Source organism: Perca flavescens, chromosome 9, assembly GCF_004354835.1.
Source record: "Perca flavescens isolate YP-PL-M2 chromosome 9, PFLA_1.0, whole genome shotgun sequence".
NCBI classification, from domain to species: Eukaryota; Metazoa; Chordata; class Actinopteri; order Perciformes; family Percidae; genus Perca; species Perca flavescens.
The window spans coordinates 14,676,528-14,701,128 of record NC_041339.1 but is presented as its reverse complement, the minus strand read 5'-3'; the positions used below and the strand labels follow the sequence as shown (position 1 = coordinate 14,701,128).

Genomic DNA, 24,601 nt, shown 5'->3' with positions numbered 1-24,601 from the left:
ATTTTGACAATTAATATTATAATATTAAATTGTCATTGTCTAAAAATGTGTAAATTATGGCCTGATTGTGTGCTGAAAACTTGGCTATATTAAAGTGGAAGTCAGCACTGGGTGCAGTCTGTTTTATGATGAACAATCTTAATAGTATTCAATAGCCTACATTTTCCAAAGTTTATGCTGGTCCGCCTAAATCTATATTTTTTTAAAGGCTGGTTGGTCTAAGTAATTGTTTTTATTAGGGGGAAAAATATTGTATCATGGCTTCAATAAGAATTTATAAATATATATTGTTGTAGTCCAACTCACATAATTATTTCTGTTTTAATGTGGAAAAAGTCGTGATGTTGACTATGCTGTCACGCGTCGTGGGACGGGTTCTAGCTTGTGCTCGTGCGTGTTGCTGGCCCACGCGCTGAGATCACGGTCCCCCCGGTGACGTCTGTGTCCCTGCTACCAGTGGCCCTCTGCCATATTTATTCATGCCGGGCAAGATGGCGGCGATACGGACGATGTGTTATTGCCAGTGGACATAAACAGGCATTTTATTCAAAATACAAAACCTAGTCCGATACATTTACACACTTAGCCGCATTCTGTGGTTATTTACCGCGCAACAAGCGTCGACTTCTTTTTCATTTTACGCGTTTCAACGTTTTTTTCTTACAAAATGTTCACGTTGTAGCTCGCTCGCTAACCGACCAGCTGGCTAACAGAGAGCTAAGTTAGCTATCTACCGCAGCCAAGCCGCCGTGAAGTGGAGAATGGGAGAAAAGCTTGAGCTAAAGCTCAAATCACCGGTTGGAGCAGAACCTGCTGGTTATCCGTGGCCATTGCCAGTATACGTAAGTATTAAACCCTAAATCTCACCGGTTAGCTAGCGATACATATTTAGATTGTGTCTCTGTTTTTGTCTTTGTTAGCTAGCTCTTTGCTAACATTGGCTAGCTAAAGGAGCCATTGCACGCTCGTAAGGGGGCGGTGGGGGGGGTCAAGTCAAGTCAAACTGGTCGGGTTGGTGACAGACAGTAACGGCCAACTACAATGACTGATCGAATATTTAGCTTGTTTTTTAACGTGTGCTACCATAAGGTATTCCCAGACAATACAAACATACAGACTATGGTACATTTGAGCAGAGTACTGTTAACGTTACTAGGTAACAAGTACAACCAAGCCAGTAATAAGGTGCTTTGAAATTAGAGCGACTTAGAGACAGCCCCTTAGTTTTTGCCCAAAATGTCTCGGTTATGATCCGTCCTTTTCTCTGCTCAGATCTACCATTTGATACCACGTAACAGGACACATACATAGCGATGTAGAGATTGTGTACAAGATGTGTGTGCTTGTGTGAACTCTGAGGTCTGTGTTTCTCGATGCTACAGGCATGTGGATGGCCGTATTGCATTCCTCGAGTGCTTAGTGTTTTTTTTTAATCTAATGGCATCCCTATGATTGAGACCAGCTGGTTGTGTTTGGTAGTTTGAGCTCTATACATTCATATGGTCCTCGATCTGTCAGTTCTCAAGTCAGTACTAGTCATGATTACCTAGAAAGAGACCTTTTTTCTCTTAGTTTTAAGTATTCCCATGTAGTATGCTGTCAACAGTCAGTGGCTGGTTGCAGTTGACTCATGAAGACAAACGGAAAGGGAAGCGGTTGCAAGTTCTGTGGTCTTTTTCAGTGGTGTATAGTTAACTTTAAATTGTGTTTCTCATTTATGGTAATTGTGGGGAGAGTGTCAGCGCTGACTGAAAAAAGCTGAATTTCTCAGAATGTCAGAGTGGGGTGTTTCTGTGCATCTCCTCCACCCACACTGTACCTTGTCTGGCAGTCGGGTTATTTCGGTTCCAGCATTAAGTTTGTTTGTAGTTGATGACAATATGAACTGAATGCGTTTCAAGTCACTGAGTCAGAGTTACTTTGCTTAGCCGCTCCCCCTGTTTTGGCTGACAGTTGACTCTCCATTTACACCAGGCCACAATCTGATAACACTTACAGTTCCTCCCTCCCAAATGTATTGCCTCGCCCATTTCCTTGTGTTGTGGTCTGTAAGGATAAACGCAAGAGCAAGCATGTCAGGAATTTATACTGTTGAAAAATATACCGCTGACCTGCATGATAGCTATTTATACTCAGACTAGCTGTCATGCATTGAATTAGAGACAGCTGATAGTCCTGCATGTGGAGTTCTGCAATATGGAGCCTATTCATGCAGTGCTCTCCTCCTGTTTTCAAAGGGGAAAGACTTCCTCTCTCGCCTTCCTTCCTCCCGTGTCCATATGGTCAACTCTGCAGGGAGGAGGATAGAAGGGACTGCTCTTTTTCAGCAATGCTATATTAATAGAATTCAAAAACACATGTCAGCTCAAGTGTTTTTTCAGTCACGTTTAAGCTGCTTGCTGGTAGCAACAGATCCCGCTGCATGTAGATTCATTCTATACTCCAACAGAGCATAATGGTTGCTTATCTCACCCACAAAGCATGGACACAGTGCTATTTGTGTTGTGGTACACACAACATGGCTGTTGTACAGGCTGTTGCAATATAAGGCATGCTTTTACTCCAATCCGCCCCCTAGAATGAAGCCCATAAAAATACTCTTTGTTTTGCTCTGTTTCTCCCTGTCTCTCTCCCCATCTCTCACTAAATTCCCACATCTGCGCATCTGTAAATGCTTCCATATGAAGAGCACCTCTGGTGTGGTGCAGCTCTTTGGCCATCTGGTTCTGGGTGTGGGCACCTACCAGGCTTGCATAGCCTTTAAAAGACGTACTGCTGAACGTCTTTGGTTTGCTTCTTCTCACCTGTAAACCCGTTATTTACAAGGGTGCAATTGCTGTCAATTACATGTCAAGACATCTCCTCTGGATAGCAGTATGATCAGATACTGTACACACATTTTCTTTTAAAAAAATGTTTTAAAAAACAAAATACATACTGATTAAAAGACAGAAAGCTAGCACCAGTATCTCATTTTATATACTGATGCTGTTAGTTTGCGAGAACTAGATGTATTTAATGGTAAGAGTAATGTAAAAAAAAAAAAAAAAAATAAAAAAAATAAAAGGGTGTAAATGGTACGCCTGCCTTAGTCATTTGGTCTCGTAGGCTGCTGTGGTACACGCAGTGGAGCAGTGTGTAGCGTAAAACCCCTACGCCCATGATGCTCGGAGAGATTGACTGAAGAGGTGGTGTAGAGAGGAGGAGTCGTACATGCGTCGGTATACCCACAGTGGGGAGAGAGGAGGGTCTCCTGTTCTTTTTGTCTGACTCACATTCAGACAGTGTTTATTTTTAGCAGCAGCCCTGTGCTGGTGTTGCTGTGTGCCGTCTTTGTGTGAGAAGATGACCTCCTCCCTTCAGCATTTCATTCGCTCGCTCAGTCTTTTTTTTTTTTTTTTTTTTTTTTATATATATATATATATAGTCACACACTTTTTACACTTTCCATATTCAGTGGAACACTGTGTTAAATCTGCTGAAGAAGATGTGTAGATTAAGGTAACACAGCTACCTTCATAATATAGCTGAAGCTGAAATGCTGTGCTGCTGACAGAAATAGTAGTAGATTTCCTGTGTTACCATGGATATTTAAGTGTGCGCAGCATGTTTGAGCTTTGGCGGAAGTAGTGGCGGGCAGTATTGAGCGGGCAGCCGGGAGCTCCAGGCTGTGAGCTGTTAGCTGCGCTTGCTGTGCCAGGCCTCAAACAGCTGACAAATACCAGGCTTCCCCTCTTCTCTCTTGCCCCGTCACTTTCCCCAGTTTCTAGCTCTACTCACTTTCACTTTCTTTATTTTTCCCCTCTAGTTTCTCCTCCTCTCTTACTTTCCCCTCTTTTCTTTTCCTCCACCAGAGGCTCTTCTTGGCAATGTGCTGGAGCAGTATACAGAAAGTGGGTCAGTGGGTCAGCTCAGGCAACAGGCTCAGGCTGGCTGTGCTCTGGGTGTAATTTGAGTCCTATTACTCCCACAGAGCTGCACAGCACACTCCAGCTAAGATTACTAACTATATATTCCCTACATGGGATCAATATAGTTATACTTATCTTATTTTATTAAGTTTTGTTTTAGTGCCAGAAGTGCCGTTTTAAACCAGAATAACCTAAATCTAAGACATGGTTTGGAATAGTCTGATTGAGCCGAATCTTGAATTAACTAAACCAATGTCTTGAAGGTTACTCCAAATGAAACAAAACTTTAAATTAAAACTACAAGGAGGCAGGCTTAGACAGCCCTTTGCTTTCCACAGAAGTTCCAGTTCAGTCTCCCTCTGCAAAAGTTCTTCTTCTGTATACTCTGGCTCATAAAGGTATCCTCTTGTCTCCACAGTGAACGACATTTTGTCCTAATCACTGATTTGTATTTTCTTGAAAGTCTGACCAAAACAGCTGATCTGCGGCGTAATTTAGTGAGTGGAACAGTTACGCTTCTGTGTGGGAATATGAAAGTTCTACGGTTGAGAAAATGTGTTGCCAAAAGGAAAGGGCTCTCTGATGGCAATGTAAAGCGGTAAAAATATGAAAAATATAGCGTACACTTAAACTGATATAGATTTGATACTCATTAGGGCTGGGACGATATGCTTTGGACCCGATTCGATTCTTTCACGATACATACATTGCGGTTTTCATTTATTGTGATTCTAGCAGTATTGCGATTGCCTATCACATGTCAGTCAGTCAGTCAGTCTGACATTTATTTCATTTGTAAAGAAGTACATAACGTGGATTTTCTGCATTTTTCTGCTTTCGGTCTGTTTTGCTGGAAACGAATATGATGTAGTCGCCGTCGGCGGTACCGTATGAACAGAAAATATGTAGGTGAATCATTGGTAAAAAAAAATAAAAACAAATATTGATTCTGGGAAAAAGAATCAATTTAAAGCTGCAAGCAGCGTTGGACGGCCCTCGCACGTCGGGGTTACTGAAGGACGCCGCTCCTTGCAACCGTGCATTTGCGCTCAGAAACTGCAAATTGTCTGAAGTTGCTGTTGAGTTCAGTGATACCTCACACAAGACCCTATGTCATACAGTTCATTAGCTGTGAAAGGGGCGTGGCTAAAGCTTAGTGGGCGGGCTAAACCATGACCAATGAAAACGGAACTCTCTGCTCAGTTCAGTGATACTGTCGGTACACGAGCCGTGATAATACATCAGTGAGGCTAATGGCAGACTGCTACAACAATGACTGATCGTGCAGTGTCGTAAATCCCATGGAGGTATTAAGAGAACTCGTAAAACAAGATCATCATCGTGCGCATGTGCAGAACGGATCGTGCAGGCAGCACGGATCGTGTACCGACAGATACCTCACACAATAGTGTACAAGAAAAGGGTCATTAGTTATTAAAGGGGGCGTGGCTTAAGCATTGAAGTTGATCGGATGAAATCTCTAGGAGGAGTTTGTTAAAGTATAGCCCCTTGACATTTAGGTCAACTTCCTGTTGCCACTAGGGAGCGCTATGACTTTGAGTAAATATCTGTCTCTAGATGTCCTCCGGGTTGAACTCAACATAGGAAGGGGTGAAATTCGAGCATTGACCTGTTTAACCCAGCTGTTATTACAACAAATATACAAATAATCACAAACAACTGTTATTTAAAGTATAACAGAATGTATTTAACTTCCAAATTATTAATTGTCAATCAATAGTTCTTCACTCAATAAACCTATATACCTTTTTATAAACTACAACAAAAGGCAAAACAAACAGCAAGCATGTGGTGTGCATGTATCTGTGTGTGTGAGTGTGTGAGGAGGAGGAGGGGGGAGGAGATGAGACCGTGGGGGTAGCTAAACCACGCAATATCAGGGTGGCGGACGAGACTCAGTGAGATTCAAGATGGCGGTCGGTGAGACCGCGTGGCTATGAGTTTGCCGGTTAGCTGTTCAAAGCTAACGTGTTACGGACAACGGAGATACACAATAGGCTACTTCGCTATGGGCTAGCCGGTTAGCTTATCTGTGTATGAGACCGTGGTAGCTAGCGAGGCTAGCTGTTCACAACGTGTGTGTGTGTTAGGTTCATGTGTAGGAGAGGAAAGCACATTTTAGAGAAAGAAAAGCCACTTTGGATCTTGATTATTGATAATAACCAATCCTCTCGTTCACTCAGGTCTGGACTAACGTCAAGTTAGGGCAGAATTTGAGAATTTTGTCTGAACGAGGGTATGTTTAATATACAAACCCTGGTGAGCTAAACAGCTGATTCTTCGCGGAGATAAACAGCTCCATCGGTCTACACAGGACCGAGGGGTGGTGTTCTCGTCACCTCGCGGGCTGTAGCCAGACGGACCAACAGTCAGTGGAAGGAGCAGCAATGTAGCATTTACCGTGTCACACAAGCTACATTTTTCAACACATTGATATCAACAAATGCACCGTGATCAGTGGTGCTTTCACAGCAAATAATAATCGAGGCGCACCGGTAACGCTTATTAATCAAATCACATTAATGCCATAACACAATTGCAGCATTAGCGGTCACTAACATTAATAAACACACATACATTCTCTGCCCAGAAATCTCAAGCCTTCTTACTTGTGTGTTATTGTTCGTTTAGTCCATAGATTCCCCACGGTAAAGCGGAGCACAATCGAAGAAGGAGCTGGTTGAGCCATCACTGCAGCAGCGTTAGCACGTAGGCTACTTCCATAATGTGTATTCATGGCTCATCCAGCTCCTTCTTGACGGTTATTGGCTGGAACACTGTTTGTTATGGTTTGTTGTGCAGTTTGTTTTTGTTGCTGTTTGTGGAGCCTGAGCTGTCTTCAGAGACCGTGTTTTTTTACAGTGTGTTCAGGGGACACGCAGCTAGTGGATAGTGAGGAGATGTTTGCTGTATGTGACAAAAAATGTTGTAGCCTAAAAAACGTGTGTCACATCACTTAGAGCGCGTTTTTAAAATACGTACATTTTCACCAGGCTTGATGCAACCGCCAATTTTGGTGAGTTTTTTAGTATGTTAAAAAGAAAGAAGGAATAATAATTCCTTCCGTTTCAATAGGGCTTACGCCTCTGTCAACGCTCGGGCCCTAAAAATTGACGCAAAATAAAATCGCAATACATACGTGAAATTTTTTCCCACCCCTAGTACTCGTCTGTTTCTTCAAACTGGGAACGTGCCAACCGCCGCCTACTGTAGGCTATGGATAAGTAGCTCATACAACCCCACTTCAAAAAATCTGAACTATCCCTTTAAGAGTCTGCTTCATTCAGTGTATAGTATGTGTTGTAAACATTGAGTATTGTGCTGCCTGGTTTATAGAATTTTATTTATTTTAAGGGAAGATATACAGACTGTTGGGGTTCTCTACCCTCCGTTACAAGTTTATTAGGTATACTTAGCTTAAACTAGTGCAGTGTAAGTTTGGGTCACTGTAGAATTTAAAGGGTCATGCTGAGAGGCGTTTAATATTTTGTCCCCCTCTGTTTTCAGGATAAACACCATGATGCTGCTCATGAAATCATCGAGACCATTCGGTAAGTGACCTTTCCATCCTCTGAACTCCCACATTCACACGGACACCAAGTGTCGGGCGTATGATTTAGTAACCATTGTATGTGTGCTTCCTCTAGGTGGGTGTGTGAGGAGATCCCAGACCTCAAACTGGCCATGGAAAACTACGTACTCATTGACTATGACACCAAGAGGTGAGCCTAGGGTCATGTCAAAATCGGCTTTTGTCTTTGAAGATTATGAGATAGTTAAACAAAAACTCTTTCATCCTGTCAGGCTAACTGCAGATCTAACAGCCTGCTTGTATGTCTAAATACAAGTCTTTGTTTTCCTATTTGTCTGCGGTTGGTGTTCTCTAAAATCTAAAAGTGTCAGTAATAGTGAATATATCTATGTCACCATTAACGCAAATATTTAAGTGGAGTATTTTCAGAGTTGCATTAAGATGAACATTGTTCTTGTGAAGTCAACAGTAAAATATGTGTTGGACTGGGAAGTTGGTCTTCATCTTGTACAAAATGATGGTATTCATTTTGTGTCTTGTTATTCTCACAGCTTCGAGAGTATGCAGAGACTTTGTGACAAGTACAACAGGGCCATCGACAGCATTCACCAGCTGGTGAGTCCGATGTGTGACGGGTATTTAGGGCTCTGTAGCTGAAGTGAATGTGGAAACGTTAGTCACTGAAAGTGAACAACACTGTATCTGTGTACTGTGAGTCTATTACAGTGTTCCCTTCAAATCAGTGCCACGCATGACCTAACACTGTCTAACAAGAATAATGTGAAATATAATTAGTGATTTTTTTTTTTTTTTTTTTTTTTGCTTCAAGTTATTGACCACATGTTTCATAAGCGCTGTTGCTATCTAGTTCACATTTGTGTCAAATATTCTCTTATTTATGGATTTGTCTTTCTCTTCGAAAGGCCGGCACCCCTGGATAATATCAGCGTGTAGAAAAAAAACCATTATGCCTTGTTTTGAGTGTTTTTTGTAGTGTGTGTGAGTAAATATATAATCCCATTTTATAGTGGAAAGGGACGACGCAGCCCATGAAGCTCAACAAGCGTCCTTCAAACGGGCTGCTGAGACACATCCTACAGCAGGTGTACAACCACTCAGTTACCGACCCGGAGAAGCTGAACAACTATGAGCCCTTCTCCCCTGAGGTGTACGGAGAGACCTCTTTCGACCTGGTGGCTCAGATCATCGACGAGATGGAAATGATGGAAGATGACACCTTTGTTGACCTCGGCAGTGGTTAGTCTGCTGTTATTTTGGGACGTCACTTAGTAGTGTATCCCAACAAATACATTGTTAATAGGTTGATAGTTTATTAATACTGTAGAGGGAACGGTTATTGATAAACAAATAATAATATTGAAAGGTGGCTATATTGACCAGGCCCACAGGAAGTGCACCGGGCTTTGAAGCCAATTTGACATAACGGCCAAACAGTGGAATTACAACTTCCGTGTCCTTCTCGCGCTAAACTGGAAGTAGCCCGCTCGGCCGCCGGAGGTCTCTAGTGCGACTGCTCTATAGGCCCCATAGTGCGGAAGCAGCACCAATCAGCCGGTAATTTCATATGTGGGAAATTGAAAATTTTTTGACTTTGTGCGCCACTTAGCAACTCTCACAGGAATGAATGGGGTTTCGCCTCGTACGCTGTATCCAGGTCTTATAATGCATCCATGATATTGACAGCCTAAGTGTCTTTGTTTGTTTAGTGTAAGACGTGAACCTATTGTTTTCTTATTTGCAGGAGTTGGTCAGGTAGTGCTGCAAGTTGCAGCAGCAACCAACTGTAAACACTACTACGGTGTAGAGAAAGCAGACATTCCAGCTACATATGCAGAGGTAACCACATAAATATCTTGCAAGACCAGAGGGGTATTCCAGAAAGAGAACGGGACAACACCGCTGTGTCAAAGATCACCGCTTCCACAGTCATTGTAGTGAAACGATGCAGTGTTGGCGCAGTGCAAATCACCTCTGGCAAATAAACAGAGGAGTCTGAAGTTTTTCCCCTGTGTGGTGTCATTGTGTCCAATCAGTCTTCAAAGTGGATTTCCCGGTTCACATTTTATCTTCTCATCATTACCCTGTAGGAACACACCCAAACCAACATTGTTGTTTGGATATTAATATTTGCATTCTCTCTCTCAGACCATGGATAAAGAGTTTAAAAAGTGGATGAAATGGTACGGGAAGAAACATGGGGAGTACACAGTAAGTGACTATCGTAAAGTACACACACACACACATGTATATATTGTTCTGCAGATCCAAGGGTTTTCAGGATTTTTTACCCATACTCTGCATTGATTCTTTCAGCTGGAGAGAGGTGACTTTCTGTCTGAAGAATGGAAGGAAAGAATCGCCACCACAAGGTGTTACACCAAACCGGGTCACCGCATTAGTCTGAAAGATGCATTTTCCGTTTTCCAATAAGACCATTTATAAGCTGAATTTCTACACTGAGGGACTAGAAAATAGAAACCCCTATACATTGTAATGCAACGGTTCAGTCCTTTAATAAAAGCTACCATTATGAAACATACTTTACAAATGAGTAAGTTTAACTCTAGTTATCCAGATAAAGAGCATAATATGCAGGACTCTAGGTCTGCACAATTAATCAAATATGAATCACAACCGCAATTTTGGCTTCCCACAATTAAACATGATCTAACGATTGAATGATGAGCGTATTGGCATCTTAAATGCGTGCTTCGCTCATTGAAAACTTCATTGCATATCAAATAAAGTGCTTCCTAAACTAAAACTCAGCCACCATGGGGTGATTGAGGTGTTTTGGCTTCTCTTTTTTTGGAGCTGGCATACCGCTGTGTCTGTACTATGATGAGGCAACCTGCAAAATAATTTTGCAGCTGCAGTCCAGAGAAGAAGAGTAATGCACAACAGAGAGCACAAAATGAAAATCAAATGTCCTAGAGCTAGTCCCTTTTGGGTACAATTTTATTTATGTTGCTTCTTGGGGATGAACTGTGAATAAGAACAATAAGTCTTATTTTGATGCAAAGATTTATACATTAGCATGCATGACTGTAGCCAAACATGGAAGGGAAAGCAGTGCTCTGTTTATTTAATGAAAAGGGCACAGTTAATGAAAATGAAAGTGCAATCAAAATATTTGTCCCTAAAATCAATGAATAACCGTGATAAATAATCATGATCTCAATATTGATCAAAATAATCTATTATCATTTTAGCCATAATCATGCTGCTCTACAGGACTCCTATATGAAAGGTTTAGAAGAAAGTTAGCAGTCCTATAATAAATGTATCTGCAGAACTTTTTTTTTCTGCCAACTTTGTCTAAATTGTTTTTTCTTTGTCTGTCTTGCAGTATTATTTTTGTGAATAACTTTGCCTTTGGTCCAGAAGTAGATCACCAGCTGAAGGAGCGCTTTGCTAACATGAAGGAAGGTTAGTATTTTTTTTTTTTTTTTTAGCTAAGCAGAACATTGTTTTGTGATCACTTCTTGTGGATTATAGCAAAGTGTTTCTAAAAAGAGCCTTAGTATATTAACTTTAACGTAAACGTGGATGGATTTTCAAGGGAAAATCTGGCCAATGCACTTCTGACAATGCATTCTGTCAACCATAAGAGCAATCGATACAAACTGGGTTGATTTGGCTTTTCCTAGGCAATACAATGAGATAGAAATATGGGATCCTCATTCCACTGGTCCTTTTATCTCCACAGTGAGCTATGTCATTTAAAATGACTTGTATGGCAGAGCAGATGGTTGATGAGCCACAAAAAAGTCAGACATTTTATGAGGCCTCAGGAGTAAATTGATTAACCCTTGTGTTGACTTGGGGTCAAATTGACCCGTTTTCAGTTTTTGTTTTATATCAGAAAATATGGGATGTAGAAATAAGCGCTGAAAATGTGTAGAAGAAAAATGTTACTATTTAAAACGTTGGAAACCTTTTTTTATGACAACTTTTAGTTTGTGTACAAAACATCATGGCCTTCTGTTGGTAGCAATCGTAGTGATGCTGTGGCTCACTGGAACAAGTATTCAGCTGTTCTCATTGGTAATTAAAATAACAATGGCTGATGGCTTCCATGAGCCACCGTGTTAACACTTGGCACTCGACCTTTGACTTCACGAACCCACTTTGCTACTTGACATGCAGTTTTGAATACTTAAAGGGGTGATAGAATGATTATATAGAGTATTTCACACGGTTCCTTAAGGTCTCCTAATAGGGTATGTAACATTGGTTGGGCTGAAAATTGCCCGAATGCTATTTTATGGGCCCTTAACTACCCTGTGAATATGGCCCTATTTGTAACAAGAGCTTTTCTTCCAAATATGGTATGCTCATGAATATTTAGATGAGCTGCGCGCTGATTGGTTTGAGCGAACCACATAGAAACACCTTGGAGACGAGACAGCAGGTCTCATATTTCAGACACTGCAAAGTTATACATTGTTTGTCTACTATTTCGTTATTAAATTCACTTCTGAGACTTTTTTTATGCGAGTAATCAACTATATAAAGCTCAAATATGGGCCGTTTTACGAAAATGTATGGCTAATTGCAAATTTGGTAGGACGTGTCAGACTTTAGGAATTAAAATGATAATATGACGCATGTGTCTATGGATTTCTGGCTCTAATTGGGTGAAGCGATTAGGTTTCATATGTTTGCTTTATGTAGTGAGCCATTGCAGCTACTGTGTCAACTGCAAAAAAAAAATGTGTATATTGATTTTGTTTTGTTTGTTGTTTTTTATTTCCCCAGGTGGAAAAATTGTGTCCTCCAAACCTTTTGCACCTTTAAATTTTAGAATAAACAGTCGAAACTTGAGTGGTAGGTACCACAATCAGTGGAAAATCCGATTTCAATGTCTCACACTTCCTTTGATGTGTATTTAAAATGCAGTGTCATGTTTTTATTCTCTGTCCTGCAGATATTGGCACAATAATGCGTGTGGTGGAGCTTTCTCCACTGAGGGGCTCTGTGTCCTGGACGGGAAAGCCAGTGTCCTACTACCTGCACACCATAGACCGCACCATAGTAAGCACTGAAGCTCTTGGAGGAGAACCCAATGTGCAGAGACTAGAATGTCTATAAGAGAAGACCTTGACAATTAAAACACTAAATGACTGCTGAAACATACAAATACATTAGACACAAAGACTAACCTAAACTTGAGATAGGCTGCCATAGCTGGTATTGTCTCAATGAGTAGTCAGTCCCATGACTAAGCAATCTGAGTAGATGACCCAACAGTGGCGGTGACTTATAATGGCACCATAGTTAATGATGTACATGTGCCAATATTGATTTGACTATATTGTTTGTACCTATTTAGAGCATGTCTTTTGATGGTCAAGCAAGGGTAAGTGAGTAAAGGCAAATCAACCTCAAAGAACTGGCAGTGACAAAGGGTGACTGCATTATAATATCCTAATCTAAAGAACCAGTCTACAATTGATGAACTGGTCTCAAGTCTTGTTCATTGTTTCATTTAAAAAGAGTAACAAATGTATTTTAAGATGTAATTAGAGACCTATTATTTAATGACACAAGAAAGCAAATTGTATGTACATGCTACACACTATACAGGGATTTATAAAACATTGATTGTATTCACAATGACATTTTTGAAATCAGGTTACAGCCAATGTTAATGTAAACACCATGATTATTTGAACTTAGGTAGAATGTAAACACTATTATTCTAATATTCTTATTTTCCTTGTCCTGTTCTTCAGCTTGAAAACTATTTTGCTAGTCTCAAAAATCCTAAACTCAGGGTAAGTCATGTTCTTCTTCCTTAATGTATTGGCATGAGTCACTGTACAATCTATATTTTCTGGATCAAATAATGAAATTGGTTCATCTTATATCAAGGAGGAGCAAGAGGTAGCTAGGCGACGTCAGCAGAAGGACACAAAGGACAGTAAAAGCAATAGCACCACGCCCACTAAACCTAAAGAACAAAACAAGGTAGGACACGCACAGATTTACAACACTTTATGTGGCCCAGTAAGATGGGGACTGAATATTGTCAACTTGTGTGCCATTTTGTCCCTGAAATATTCCTATCTTGGCTTACGCGTATTACAGCAGGACTCCTGTGGTGAGGATGAGCGTCCTAGCTTGGTGACAGTGGTCAAGCCCTCTGCTAAACCCCGAAGAGCCCGACTCTTGCCCAAAGCTCGCAAGTTGAACAACAAGAAACGTGGTCGACCCAAGAAAGCTGCCCCGGCTGCCGAGAAGAAAAACAAGAAGAATCAGAGCGCATTGGATCTGCTTCATGCCAAGACCCTTTCGGCGGCACCCCCTCAGGGTCAGAGCCCGCACGCGCACACACACACACACACACACACACACACACACACACACACACACACACACACACACACACACACATTACAGAAATGATGAATGCCCTCTTTACATCAAAACTGTATGGCCTAGAAATCTCAGTTTAACGTGAATATGCATGTTGTGTGTACAGATGCATACCGGCAACCTCAGAGTCCCTTCTACCAGCTTCCCCCCAAGGTCCAGCACTATCCCTCTAGTCAGCTGCTTCTGAGCCCGACTCCTCCTGGTCTGCAACAACTGCTAGGTGAGCTGATTGTTGTTGTCTTCATATCAGTTGTCAAGTCGTGCATATTTTACTAGACTTTGTGCAAATCTCATTCATTTCATTATAATGGTGGTTTTATTGTTACAGTTGAGCTTCAACATGCGCAGATTGTTAAATAATTCATTAATTTAAAAATAAAGAATCTTCTGTATTTGATCTCTATGAAAAGTTGATGCAAAAGCCTACAGTGAGAAGAGCAGAGTTTACAAATGAGAGGTCAGAAGGAGAGACGCAAAATCTGGTTAGATAGCTCATTCATTTGAGTTCCTAAACACGTAGTTAGCCTAAATGTGGTATAACACCGCATGTCAATCTGTTTGGTGTCTGAGCTCCATTTCCCCAACAACCAAACTAATATATTATATCCTGTGTTTTTGCTCCCTCTGTGTCCATGACCTAAATCTTTTTACAGACAACATCAAAGTTCAATACCTCCAGTTTATGACCCACATGAAGACTCCTCAGTACCGCTCAAACCTGCAGCAGCTTTTAGAACAGGAGAAGGTAATAAGTAATGCTATTGCTGGCATTATTGATTTCTTATTGCTGCAATTTTCCTTGAACCTTTTACTAACCGATCATGCCAACGCATATTAAGTGGAATCTACCAAAAAAAAATCATATTTTATTTTGCATTTTTGCCCAACCCCTTACCTGTATTCTTCCTTCCTTTCTGTCTCTAGCAAAAACACAGGGACCTGTCAGGGCAGGCAGAGCAGCTCCACTCTGTTTGTCAGTCTCACAAGGATAAGATTAAAGGTCTCTTTCAGACCAAACTAGATGAGGTGGGGACAACTACTTTATTTCACTCCATTACACAGCTGTATTTCCATCTTTACTTTGGTCTTGCATCAATGCTCATAAAGTTATTTTATTTTTGAGGTATTTTATCAAATTAATGATCTATATAAATCTAAAGTACTGCACGTGTACCAAGATTAGTTCTTAAATACAGCTATTTGAAGGACAACCTGAATAGCTTATATCCCTTTACAGATGAACAACAGACAGTGACACCCAACTGGAATGTGAGCGAGGGAGAACATACTTTGGGTTTTTTCCTGCTGTATTGTTTTGTAGTTTACACCTGTCGGGTGTTGTCAGACATGTGCTTATGCTGAAATCGCTAATTATACCCAACAGTGATGTGAGGTTACAGTGATCAGACAGTGTACTAAGGGTGTAACGGTACACAGAAGTCACGGTTCGGTTCATACTCCGGTTTAGGAGTCACAGTTTGCTCACGGGGAAAAAGGGACATGTTTCTTTTCATTTAATAGGAACAGACAGTAGAGCGTGTGTCAAAAACGGACAAAATCCTCTTGCTGGGGACTGATGTAGCAGTTGGCCCTCTGGCAACTTTGGTAATCTATTTTCATTATAAAAACAAGGAACATTCAAACACTTCTGTATTGCACTGTACGAACACTGAACAAACACTTTCCCAAAAGGGAACAATAGGCTATAAAACTGGAAATCATCTCTTATGCTATGAAATTGAAAATACAAAATAAAACTTGTGTGTTTCAGTTAGTTTCACCTTGGTTATTTTTAAACATTAAAAGCACCTAAACAAGTAGTAATATGTAAGCTGAACAAACACTCAACAAACAGCAGCGCCAACACACCCTCCTTATATAGTAGTGACTTACTCGGCAGGGTAAAAACTTGAACCACCGGAGGTTAGCGATCCAATATTTTCACTGATTTTAATTGTTGTTTAGGCATTATGTGTTCGTAGCTGATGTGTGACACGGTGTGTGTCTGTGTGTGTGTGGTGATCAGCTGGGAGTGAAAGCATTGACTGTGGAGGACCTGCTGCAGGCCCAGACGGAGATATCAGCCCACAATCATCAGCTGAAAGAGCAGACTAAGCAGCTTGAGAGAGACATGGCCTTGCTGAGAGACCACAGCCTGCTACTGGTGAGACATCAGGGCTTGCTACTATGTTGTTGTAACCTCCACAGAATCAGCCACAGTCAGGGTTTCCGCGGGGTCTGAAAAAGTCTAAAATTTCTAAATCAAAATTTTAGCCCTTAAAAAGTCTTACATTCGCTAAAGTATTGTGTTCTAGGTCTTAAATAATTTAAACAGGTCTTAATTTTCCTACATCCATGTAACGCTACCTCGAATGCTCATTGAAATGCTGCCGCAGCGCTTTAGAATTTTTTTTTTTTTTTTTTTTTTTTTTTTTTCTGTGGTGTCGTAGTTCTTTCTTTCGCTAGTCCAAATACAATTTACAGTATTATGACTACAAACGAGAACAACATGCTTCTTATATTGCAGCCAGTCAGCTTTCATGTTTTTGGCACGAGTTTCTTTCGGCTTGTACCACAGACACAAAACAGATTTTATTATTCAGTTATAGGGAAATGCAAGTTTAGTAGGGAAGTGCAAGTTTAGTGATACTTAGCTTGAAAAAAATTAATTTAGGGCTTGGTTAAAGCTCCATTGTGTTGATTCTTAGCAAAAAAAAAAAACTTTGTTCTTTCACAAATATGTACTCATTCATGTGTAATTACTTCCACCAACTAATCAAAGTATTCTCGTAAATGTAGAATCTGCCATTTAGAATCATTCAGAAAACATACATACATAGTCACTCGAATGACGGCCGCCATTTCCTCCATCTTGAAAATACATTTGCCAAAGAGGGACATACCTCCACCTTTTGCGCTCTTAAATTCAGTGGCACTGTGATGAATGCCAGGGAGGGGGAGAAGGTCATGGAGTGGCCAAGGAAGTTAAAAAGAGAATTAAAACGACAACGCGACAGGCAAAGCAACAAGACCAAAGTTAATATTGGAGTGGCTTTTCCAAGATGGAAAGAGCTCATAAGGATTTTAAAAAGGGACGCCAAAGTTACCTGCTTTCTTCTCAAAAGGTAATTCTGCCTATTTGTGTAAATTTTAAGTTTTATAGTTGCTTGTCTAACTATAGTATGGTTGTGCATAACGCTAGAACGACGTCTAAGGATAATTTTCCTCGTGTCAATGATGAAAAAGGATTGTCTACCTTGTAACATAAACGTAATTATGTGTCCTGATTTCCCTGGCAGACAACTCAAGTCATGTGCAGTTGTAACACAGACTAGCTCCAGCTAGAACAGCTGCGTGTAAACGATGGAGATACTAAGAGCTAATTTCGGTTTCATTGACATTGTTCATACTGCTCAGAGAAATATATTAAAAACAAAAACCTCCGTTGCTTCTCTCCTGTGCTGTAAACATTGCCTTACACTATTAATCTCGTACAATAAACAGAATAACAATAGCACTGATACTTTACTAACATTAGCTTGCACATGTTTGGGAACCTGATAGCTGATGTTAGCAATGAAATGATACCAAAATAACATAAAACTATTATTACACTGGAAGGAACACTCACGGCCGAAGTTGTACTTCTTGGAATAATACGGCCACCGTAGGAGTTAAAATGTGCTCGGGAATGGGAGGGGCTAGAAAGTAATATTCAGTTGGTTGTCATGTACAATTTCACCGCTAGATGGGAGAAATTCTTACTCAATGTAGCTTTAAAGCCAGTTGCTAACAACGTATTTGAAGCCTACTGCCTCTTATGCAAGAAAGCAATTAAACTGGGAACCTTGGGTGTACGGGTGCTGGAGTCTGATGCAGTAAGTAAGGAACATCTAAATGATGTGAAGGGTCTCCGGCATATGACAGCCATCCGCCAGTTCTGCCAATTATCTGGCGGCTCCAGCCCCGGCCCCAGCACTACCTCCACACTGCCTATGCGAGACCCACACAGCAGCTCCACAACTCTAAAATTGGGGATTTGTTTCAGACGAGGTTTCCGGACTCTGACAGGGTTTTTTTTTTTTTTTTTTTTTTTTTTTTTTTTGATCGTCGTGATAGAAGTCTTGAATTTCAGTTATAATGGTCTTACAGCCTTGCACTTCAAGCTGATAAGAAATTATATTTCTATTTGCTAGAGCATTCTCCAAGCGAATAAATAACAGCGAGTGTGTGTGTTTGTTGTTTCCCAGCTGAAGTCTCGATGTGAGGAGCTAAAGCTAGATTGGGGCTCTTTGTGTCTGGAGAGTTTGTTGAAGGAGAAGCAGGCACTACGCAGACAGATCTCTGAGAAACAGAGACACTGCTTGGAGCTGCAGGTACACAGTCCGCCTCCTCCATTTATATATATATATATATATATTCCTTGATACTTGCTGTGTTCTCCTGTGGCCTCTTCTTCCATCCTTTCTCCCACTTTCGTCCATCCCACTGGCTCTTCAGAGAAACATTCAAAGGAATTAGCCTTGCCACTTAAACTGAACAAAATGTAGCTTTCAGGAAGAGTGGATGAATTGCTGTCACAAACATTTTCCTACACATATCATCATTGTTGTGGGAGGCCTGTTTTCTTGTGTAACGGCTCCCTCTGGTGTCTGTTTGTAGATCAGCATTGTGGAGCTGGAGAAAAGTCAAAGGCAGCAGGAGCTGCTTCACCTTAAATCCTACAGCCCCTGTGATGGCTCCCCATACAGAAAGAGCCTAGAATCTCGCTCTTCCACAGACCTGGACACCTCTAAGCTTGGCCTGTCCTCGGCCCCAGCCCTCAACGGCGTCAGCCCAGAGCTGTCTATCAATGGCACAAGCTCACCCTGTTTTGACCGGGCCAACACCAAGGGGGAGCTTCTTTCTCGCTACCTGCCCATCTCTCCAGACCATGAGATTTTACCCACCATCCCCGATGTCCGGCAAAGGCAGCAAAGTTTGTCCTACGCTCTTCCTGATTACACACGCTTCTCCCCCGCAAAGATTGCCTTGCGGAGACACCTTAACCAGGACCCCACAGCCTCTGCTCACTTGAGAAGTCCAGGGCTGACCGCACACAGGTTGGTTGGCACTAAAAGCTCCCAAATTTCCAATAATGAACCATTTTGTTTTCCAGGTCTCCAAGTACCAACAGACAGCTAACTAGTTTAAGCTACATTTTCCTGTTTCTGTTTTGTTTTAGGGAATTGGGTGGTGTGAACTCTCCGCTTGGAGCCAAAATGAACTGCCCCTCTCCCAATGCAGCTGATGCCCAGATTAAAAGTTTTGAGAGGGTAAATGTTTATCTTTCCTTGCGGTCTATGCCCATGCACTGGTCACTCTGTAAGTTTTCTATCTTCCTTGCAGCTCTCTCACTCTTAAGTAATTGTCCCTTTGTTTATATAGGGTGGTAAGGAGAGGAGCCCATCTGTTCAGGGTGACAACAGCATTACGAGCCTTCCAATAAGTATCCCTCTAAGCACTGTCCACCCAAGTAAACTACCAGTCAGCATCCCCCTGGCGAGCGTGGTGCTGCCCAGTCGTGCTGAGAGACTGGTGAGTTTGGTCAGTGTAGTCCTGTAATGTAGGTACTGTCATAAAGTACATTAGTGCCCTGCTCCACATGTAATAAGTGAAATGCACACTGAAGAATAAGATTGATGTGTACACAGTAAGCTAAACAGGTTAGAGTTATGTTGGATCAAATTTTAGTTGTTTCACCTGGATAAACCTGGATAATAATCATTTTTTGATATTGCTTCTTTGAATTTTACATTGTGATATATTGTCTGCATTCATAATTTCAGAGAAGTACTCCGAGTCCTGTGTTTCAGGCAGGTCAGACCAATGGTAAGGATTACCCTTCAACCACTTAATGTATTTTTTACATATTACATTCACTATTATTACCATAGAATTAATTGCTTTTTAATTACTAATAAAGTGCATTTAATATTTTGTGTTTTTATATTTGATATTTGACTGGCTGTTCTTCCTTGCGTCGCCTTAACTGTTTGGTCTCTGTTTTAGGATATTCATCCAGCTCAGGGCTGATGAATGGAGGTCCCCATCCTGAGGACCATAATGGGGCTTCTTCATCACCTCCTCCACACCCCAACACTACTTTGGCAGGACCATTGGGCAGAGGAGGTCCCATCCAGAGCCCCCCACTCAGCACTGGAGGGGTGCTCCAGTATGCAGATGGGCCCCCGAGGATTCTTCCAGAAGACGGACAGGATCGTCAAGGAGGTGACTCCGACACGGAGCCCCAGGACAGTGAACTGCGGAGGAGAATCTTCTTCTCCTCTTGCTCCTCTTCCTCCTCGTCTTCCTCTTCGTCAGGCAGTGGAGGCAGCGCGGCCGTAGGATCACGCCTCCACCATCACACTGGCAACAAGCAGGGATACCACAGTAACCATGGAAACCACCACCACCAGTCCCCCGGCACACAGCACACTCCCACACCCACACACATGTCGTCATTACACGCCTCTCACAGCCTCGTCTCTCAAGAGGGACGTAAGCGGGGGAGAAGGAAACGCAGCTCTACCGTGGCTGTCGCAGCCAGCGGATCTCCGAAGAGGAGGTCGTTCCCCGGGCTCTGCTCCAACAACCACTCCTCAGGATCGCCACTCAACATCAACACCATGGTGAGTCACCAAAAGGCATGAAGAGAGAAAATTGACAGGAACCTGATATACTTTTTATATATACTATACTAGAGTTTAGATTCTCTGCCCGAGCCCGAACTTGACCCGACCCGACCCGACTCACGGGCCAGGTTGGGCCGATACTTTCCGCCGCTATCCTCTGGTCGGGCCCTTGATCAAGCATTTGTGTTTTTTTAATCAATACTTTATTAGCCTAATTGGGTGGGGAGGTTCATTGAGATAACGCTAAACCGATTTCTGTAGTTCAAACAACTCGGAATTGTTGTTGAGAATGTCCGTTATAACGGCCCACCTATTCAAAAATTGTCTGGTTTAGCGCTGGCTCATAATTTCAGTTAATGTGTTGGGCCGGGCTCCGACACAACGTGCTCGGGTAGGGTCGGGCTTGTTTTTTTTTTTTTTTTTTTTTGGGGCCCGATCTAAGCTCTAGTAAATACCTTGGCATAAAGGCTTTGGGAAAACAGCAAAACAGTGGTTGCACACAAGGCACCCAGATTTCTCTGTGGATGAAGGCAATGAGATTGCCATCACATTATTCAAGACCTGTTTTTATTGCAAAGTGTCATCTGCATGTCTTTTGTCCCAACAGGTGAACAACATCAACCAGCCTCTGGAGATCTCTGCCATCTCCTCCCCAGAACAATCAAGCCGTAGCCCCACTGGGCCTGACCTGGACCAGCCTCCCATCTTGAAGAGAGAGCGCCCCCTGGAGCTCAATGGCACAGGCCGTTACTCCTCTGCCCCCAGCTCTGATGACGAGGACTCGGGATACCCTGCGGACAGCTCTAGTTCACGGTAATATAGCCTTTATAATATAATAAATTAAGAGGAACAACGGTGGACCTGCTGAGCTACCTTTTACGCAAGATGACTTTGCTGGTCTCCACTACAGCTGCAAGCTATTTTCCCTTTCCCTTCTAGGTTTTTGCTTAGCAGCCTGGTGACCAATTGCAACATTTTCTTTGCTTTCTACTCAATTTTAATCTGCCGTTGGTGAAAGAAAAGATGACGTTGATCGTGCCTTTTGATTGCTCTGTTGCAGATATTATAGGGGTCAAACTCATTTTGTTGCCGCTTATGGCTGTTTGTTTTGAATTTAATTGTTTTTCTCTAGAATTGAAAGAAAAATTGCCACTATATCCCTGGAGAGCAGAGATGGACCTGGTAGACTAGGGGATGGTGAAAGAGGTAAGAAAAGAAAATGTCACTTAAAATAAAGACTTCTGCTACTTAATGCCAACCCGTCTTTCTTTTCTCCTTCATTAGTCAGGAAGTCTGGCGGCAGCAGTGGTAACAGCACAGGCAGCGAGGCCTCCTCTACATCCTCCTTGTCCTCTACCAGCAAGTGGAAATCCACCTTTTCACCCATTTCTGACCCCAAGCAACCCAACTCTGACCTGAGACAGGGGGGGTCTCCATTTGGCATGGGGGGGTCGAGCCGGGGCACAGACTCAGATTCTGACCACAAACAGCAGCATCAGCAGGTGAGGAAAGGAAGTGACGGAGAGTCGTCCAGCTACATGAACCCCAACCCCTTCCTCAGTCAGGAGGCAGGGCTGCGGGGGGGCGGCGGTGGCGGCGGCGGCGGAACCCAGGGATGCAGCGGTTCCGACCAACGCCAGGCCCTCCAGAAGCAGAAGGCCCCTCGCGACTGGGAACTGAAGACGAGCAGCAGCATGGCCAGTCAGAACCTCTTCATATCTGCTGCTGCCAGCAGTGGTGGGGGCATTTTGAGTGGGAAGGTGGGGGGCAGTCCTGTAGCAGTTTCCTCAACCACAGGATCCTCTGTGGGGCAGTACCTGGGGTCTCAGTTCCCACTCGGAGGGACGTCTGTTCTACAGTCCTTGTTCGGGGCCCAGACGGGCGGATCCACGGTGAGTGGGACTCCAAGGCTCGTCAACGGACACTCAGCCCTGGGAAGCTTCTCCAGCGCTGGGCTGGCGGGGGGAGTGGCTGGAGGTGAGCATCACAACGACAAACCCAACATGTAAAGTTTTAGCCCGGTCAAGAGTGAGGGTCGTAGTCTTAGCCTGGGGTTGTCTCGATAGAGAATAGGATGAATCGGAGGGAATGGGTCTGCTAGTAGAGCCAGGTAAGTGGAGGTCCAATGCTGCTGTCTGTCTGTCTGTCTGTCTGTCTGTCTGCCTCACTGACAGCTTGACTGGCGGACTGACTCTCTGTGCTCCTCGCTTCCACATGGACTGGGCTGCTTGAGTGCTGCTGTTAGAAACACCCTTGGAAAATGTTGCATTTTAACAAAATGAATGCTTAACAAAAAATAGGAAAATTCTGAACCAATATGATTTGTCTTGACACTTGAGATTGGAGATGAATATTAATAACATGGTTTACATAACTATTACTTTTACTGTACTGTCATTTTCTGTGGGTGTATCTGTTGGAGTTGAATGTCAGAGTCATTTCACTTGTAAGCAAAAGATCAACCCAGAAATCAGTTTGGCTACAATAAGAAACGTTTTGGTGCAGTCCTACACCAACTCATTTGGCGTTCCTTGCGGTCACAGTGGACTGACTCTGTTTGCTTTCTGTGTTGCTTGTCTTAAGACTTGCTTGCCGCTATGCACAACCTGGCTCAGTCCTTGCTTCTCTCTTTGTCCCCCTCCTTCTCGCTCTCTTTGCCACCTTTATCTGCTCTCTCTGCCTCCACTCTCTCGCCCTCGTCCTCCCTCCATTTCTGCTGTATGATTTGCAGGTATATTTCACCACGTGGTTCCCACAGTGTCTTCCCATCAGTTTGGGGTGACGCTGCCCACCTCTGGAGGCCTCAGCTCTCTGCTCAGTCTCTCGTCCTCGTCCTCTACCTCCTCCCAAACCCAGCAGCACACCACTCCCCAGCCAGCCTCCATGCGCCTGGCCTCCGTGTCCTCGCCTCTCCCCCTCTCCCAGGCTCAGCACAGCCGCACTCAGTCAGTCCTGCACAGCCCCTCTCCTCCCACGCTCACCCTGCCCCCTCCCCCGCCCCTCCACAGCACCTCCTCCTCAGCACCCACGCACTCGGACGCCCCGCCATCATCTCGATCCGACTCCCTCCACTCCTCCCGTCTGTCCCACTCCTCTCTCCATCACCAGAGAGCACAGTCATCCCTCTCTCTCTCCATCTCCGCCTCCTCTGCTTCTGTCTCTGCTGCTGCCACCGCTGCCGCTTCCCTCTCCTCTTCCTCTCTGTCGACATCCTCCTCGTCTCGTCCATTCGCAGTGCACTACTCCCCTCGGCTGCCCCCTCCACCACAGGCCAGCAGCTCAGGTGGTGGCGGGAGCATGTGGAGGACTCAGGGCATGCATGGTAACTACACAACCTCCCAGCTCCCTGGCTCCCGACCTAGATAGGGTTTGGGGGGGAAGGGGGGGGGGGGGAAGGGCGAAGGGCAATCAGAAGGTGGAGAGAATGAGAGAGAGAGAGAGAGAGAGAGACTGGTAGGGAGTGAGAGAGACAGGATACCTGTTTTTCATGTGCTCCCAAAACAGTGATGTTCTGATTAAGCAAGGTAAGTCAATTCTTGGGTTTTAGATTTTTTTTTAAAACATGCTGGGTGACAGGATTTAATACTGTTTATTTGTTTATTGCCGTCTATGTCATCCATAGAAACACTCATCAACATATTTTTCTGTCTTCTTTGACTTTTCAGGTAATTGTTGAAAACTACCTCAAAATTAAATAAACTATGCAAATGTCCAGGTGTGGACCAAGGCACTCTCCTCACTCACTGGTGCTTGAAATCGTCTGCACTACCCAACCGCCTCCAAGACCGGCTTCTGTACTGGGATCTCTGAGAGACACACACACACACACACACACACACACACACACACACACACACACACACACACACACACACACACACTCACACTCACACTCAATAACCACCACTATGGTCACCTTGAACAGAATTCACAGGTACCGGTCATGTTTATGTGTTGGTTTGAAGATTTTGCAATATGGAAATCAGTACTGGCTGCTGCTCAGCACTCAAATGAACTGAATTATAAAGATTTCTGGTTTAAATTAAAGGTGCTCAATAGTA

General features: G+C 43.1%; 1 protein-coding gene across 3 annotated transcripts; it reads left to right on the top strand.

Annotated features, from left to right (window-relative positions):
- The first annotated feature begins 440 nt into the window (after positions 1-440).
- dot1l (DOT1-like histone H3K79 methyltransferase) lies at positions 441-24,601 on the top strand. Of its 3 annotated transcripts, none has more exons than XR_003693310.1 (29): positions 441-842; positions 7,440-7,483; positions 7,580-7,654; positions 8,016-8,079; positions 8,493-8,721; positions 9,227-9,321; positions 9,631-9,693; positions 9,799-9,854; positions 10,835-10,914; positions 12,247-12,315; positions 12,416-12,522; positions 13,224-13,265; positions 13,363-13,458; positions 13,579-13,801; positions 13,973-14,086; positions 14,520-14,611; positions 14,791-14,892; positions 15,893-16,030; positions 18,117-18,242; positions 18,529-18,968; positions 19,091-19,181; positions 19,294-19,443; positions 19,695-19,737; positions 19,918-20,537; positions 21,148-21,353; positions 21,673-21,746; positions 21,825-22,517; positions 23,272-24,064; positions 24,206-24,601. XR_003693310.1 is itself a non-coding variant. In XM_028586741.1 (29 exons), exons 1-29 carry the CDS (start codon positions 762-764, stop codon positions 24,214-24,216), a joined length of 4,815 nt encoding a protein of 1,604 aa, XP_028442542.1. In that variant the 5' UTR covers positions 441-761; the 3' UTR covers positions 24,217-24,601. The 3 variants fall into 3 exon arrangements, 2 of the variants coding, with proteins under 2 accessions (XP_028442542.1, XP_028442543.1); XM_028586741.1 differs by having other exon boundaries at positions 23,272-23,862; XM_028586742.1 differs by lacking the exon at positions 23,272-24,064 and having other exon boundaries at positions 442-842.

Coding starts and splice junctions, on each gene's coding strand:
- dot1l (XM_028586741.1), top strand. CDS start 762: ATGGGAGAAAAGCTTGAGCTAAAGCTCAAATCACCGGTTGGAGCAGAA. Junction 10,915..12,246: donor CTTTGCTAACATGAAGGAAG/GTTAGTATTTTT, acceptor TTATTTCCCCAG/GTGGAAAAATTGTGTCCTCC. Junction 18,969..19,090: donor CCAGGGCTGACCGCACACAG/GTTGGTTGGCAC, acceptor GTTTTGTTTTAG/GGAATTGGGTGGTGTGAACT.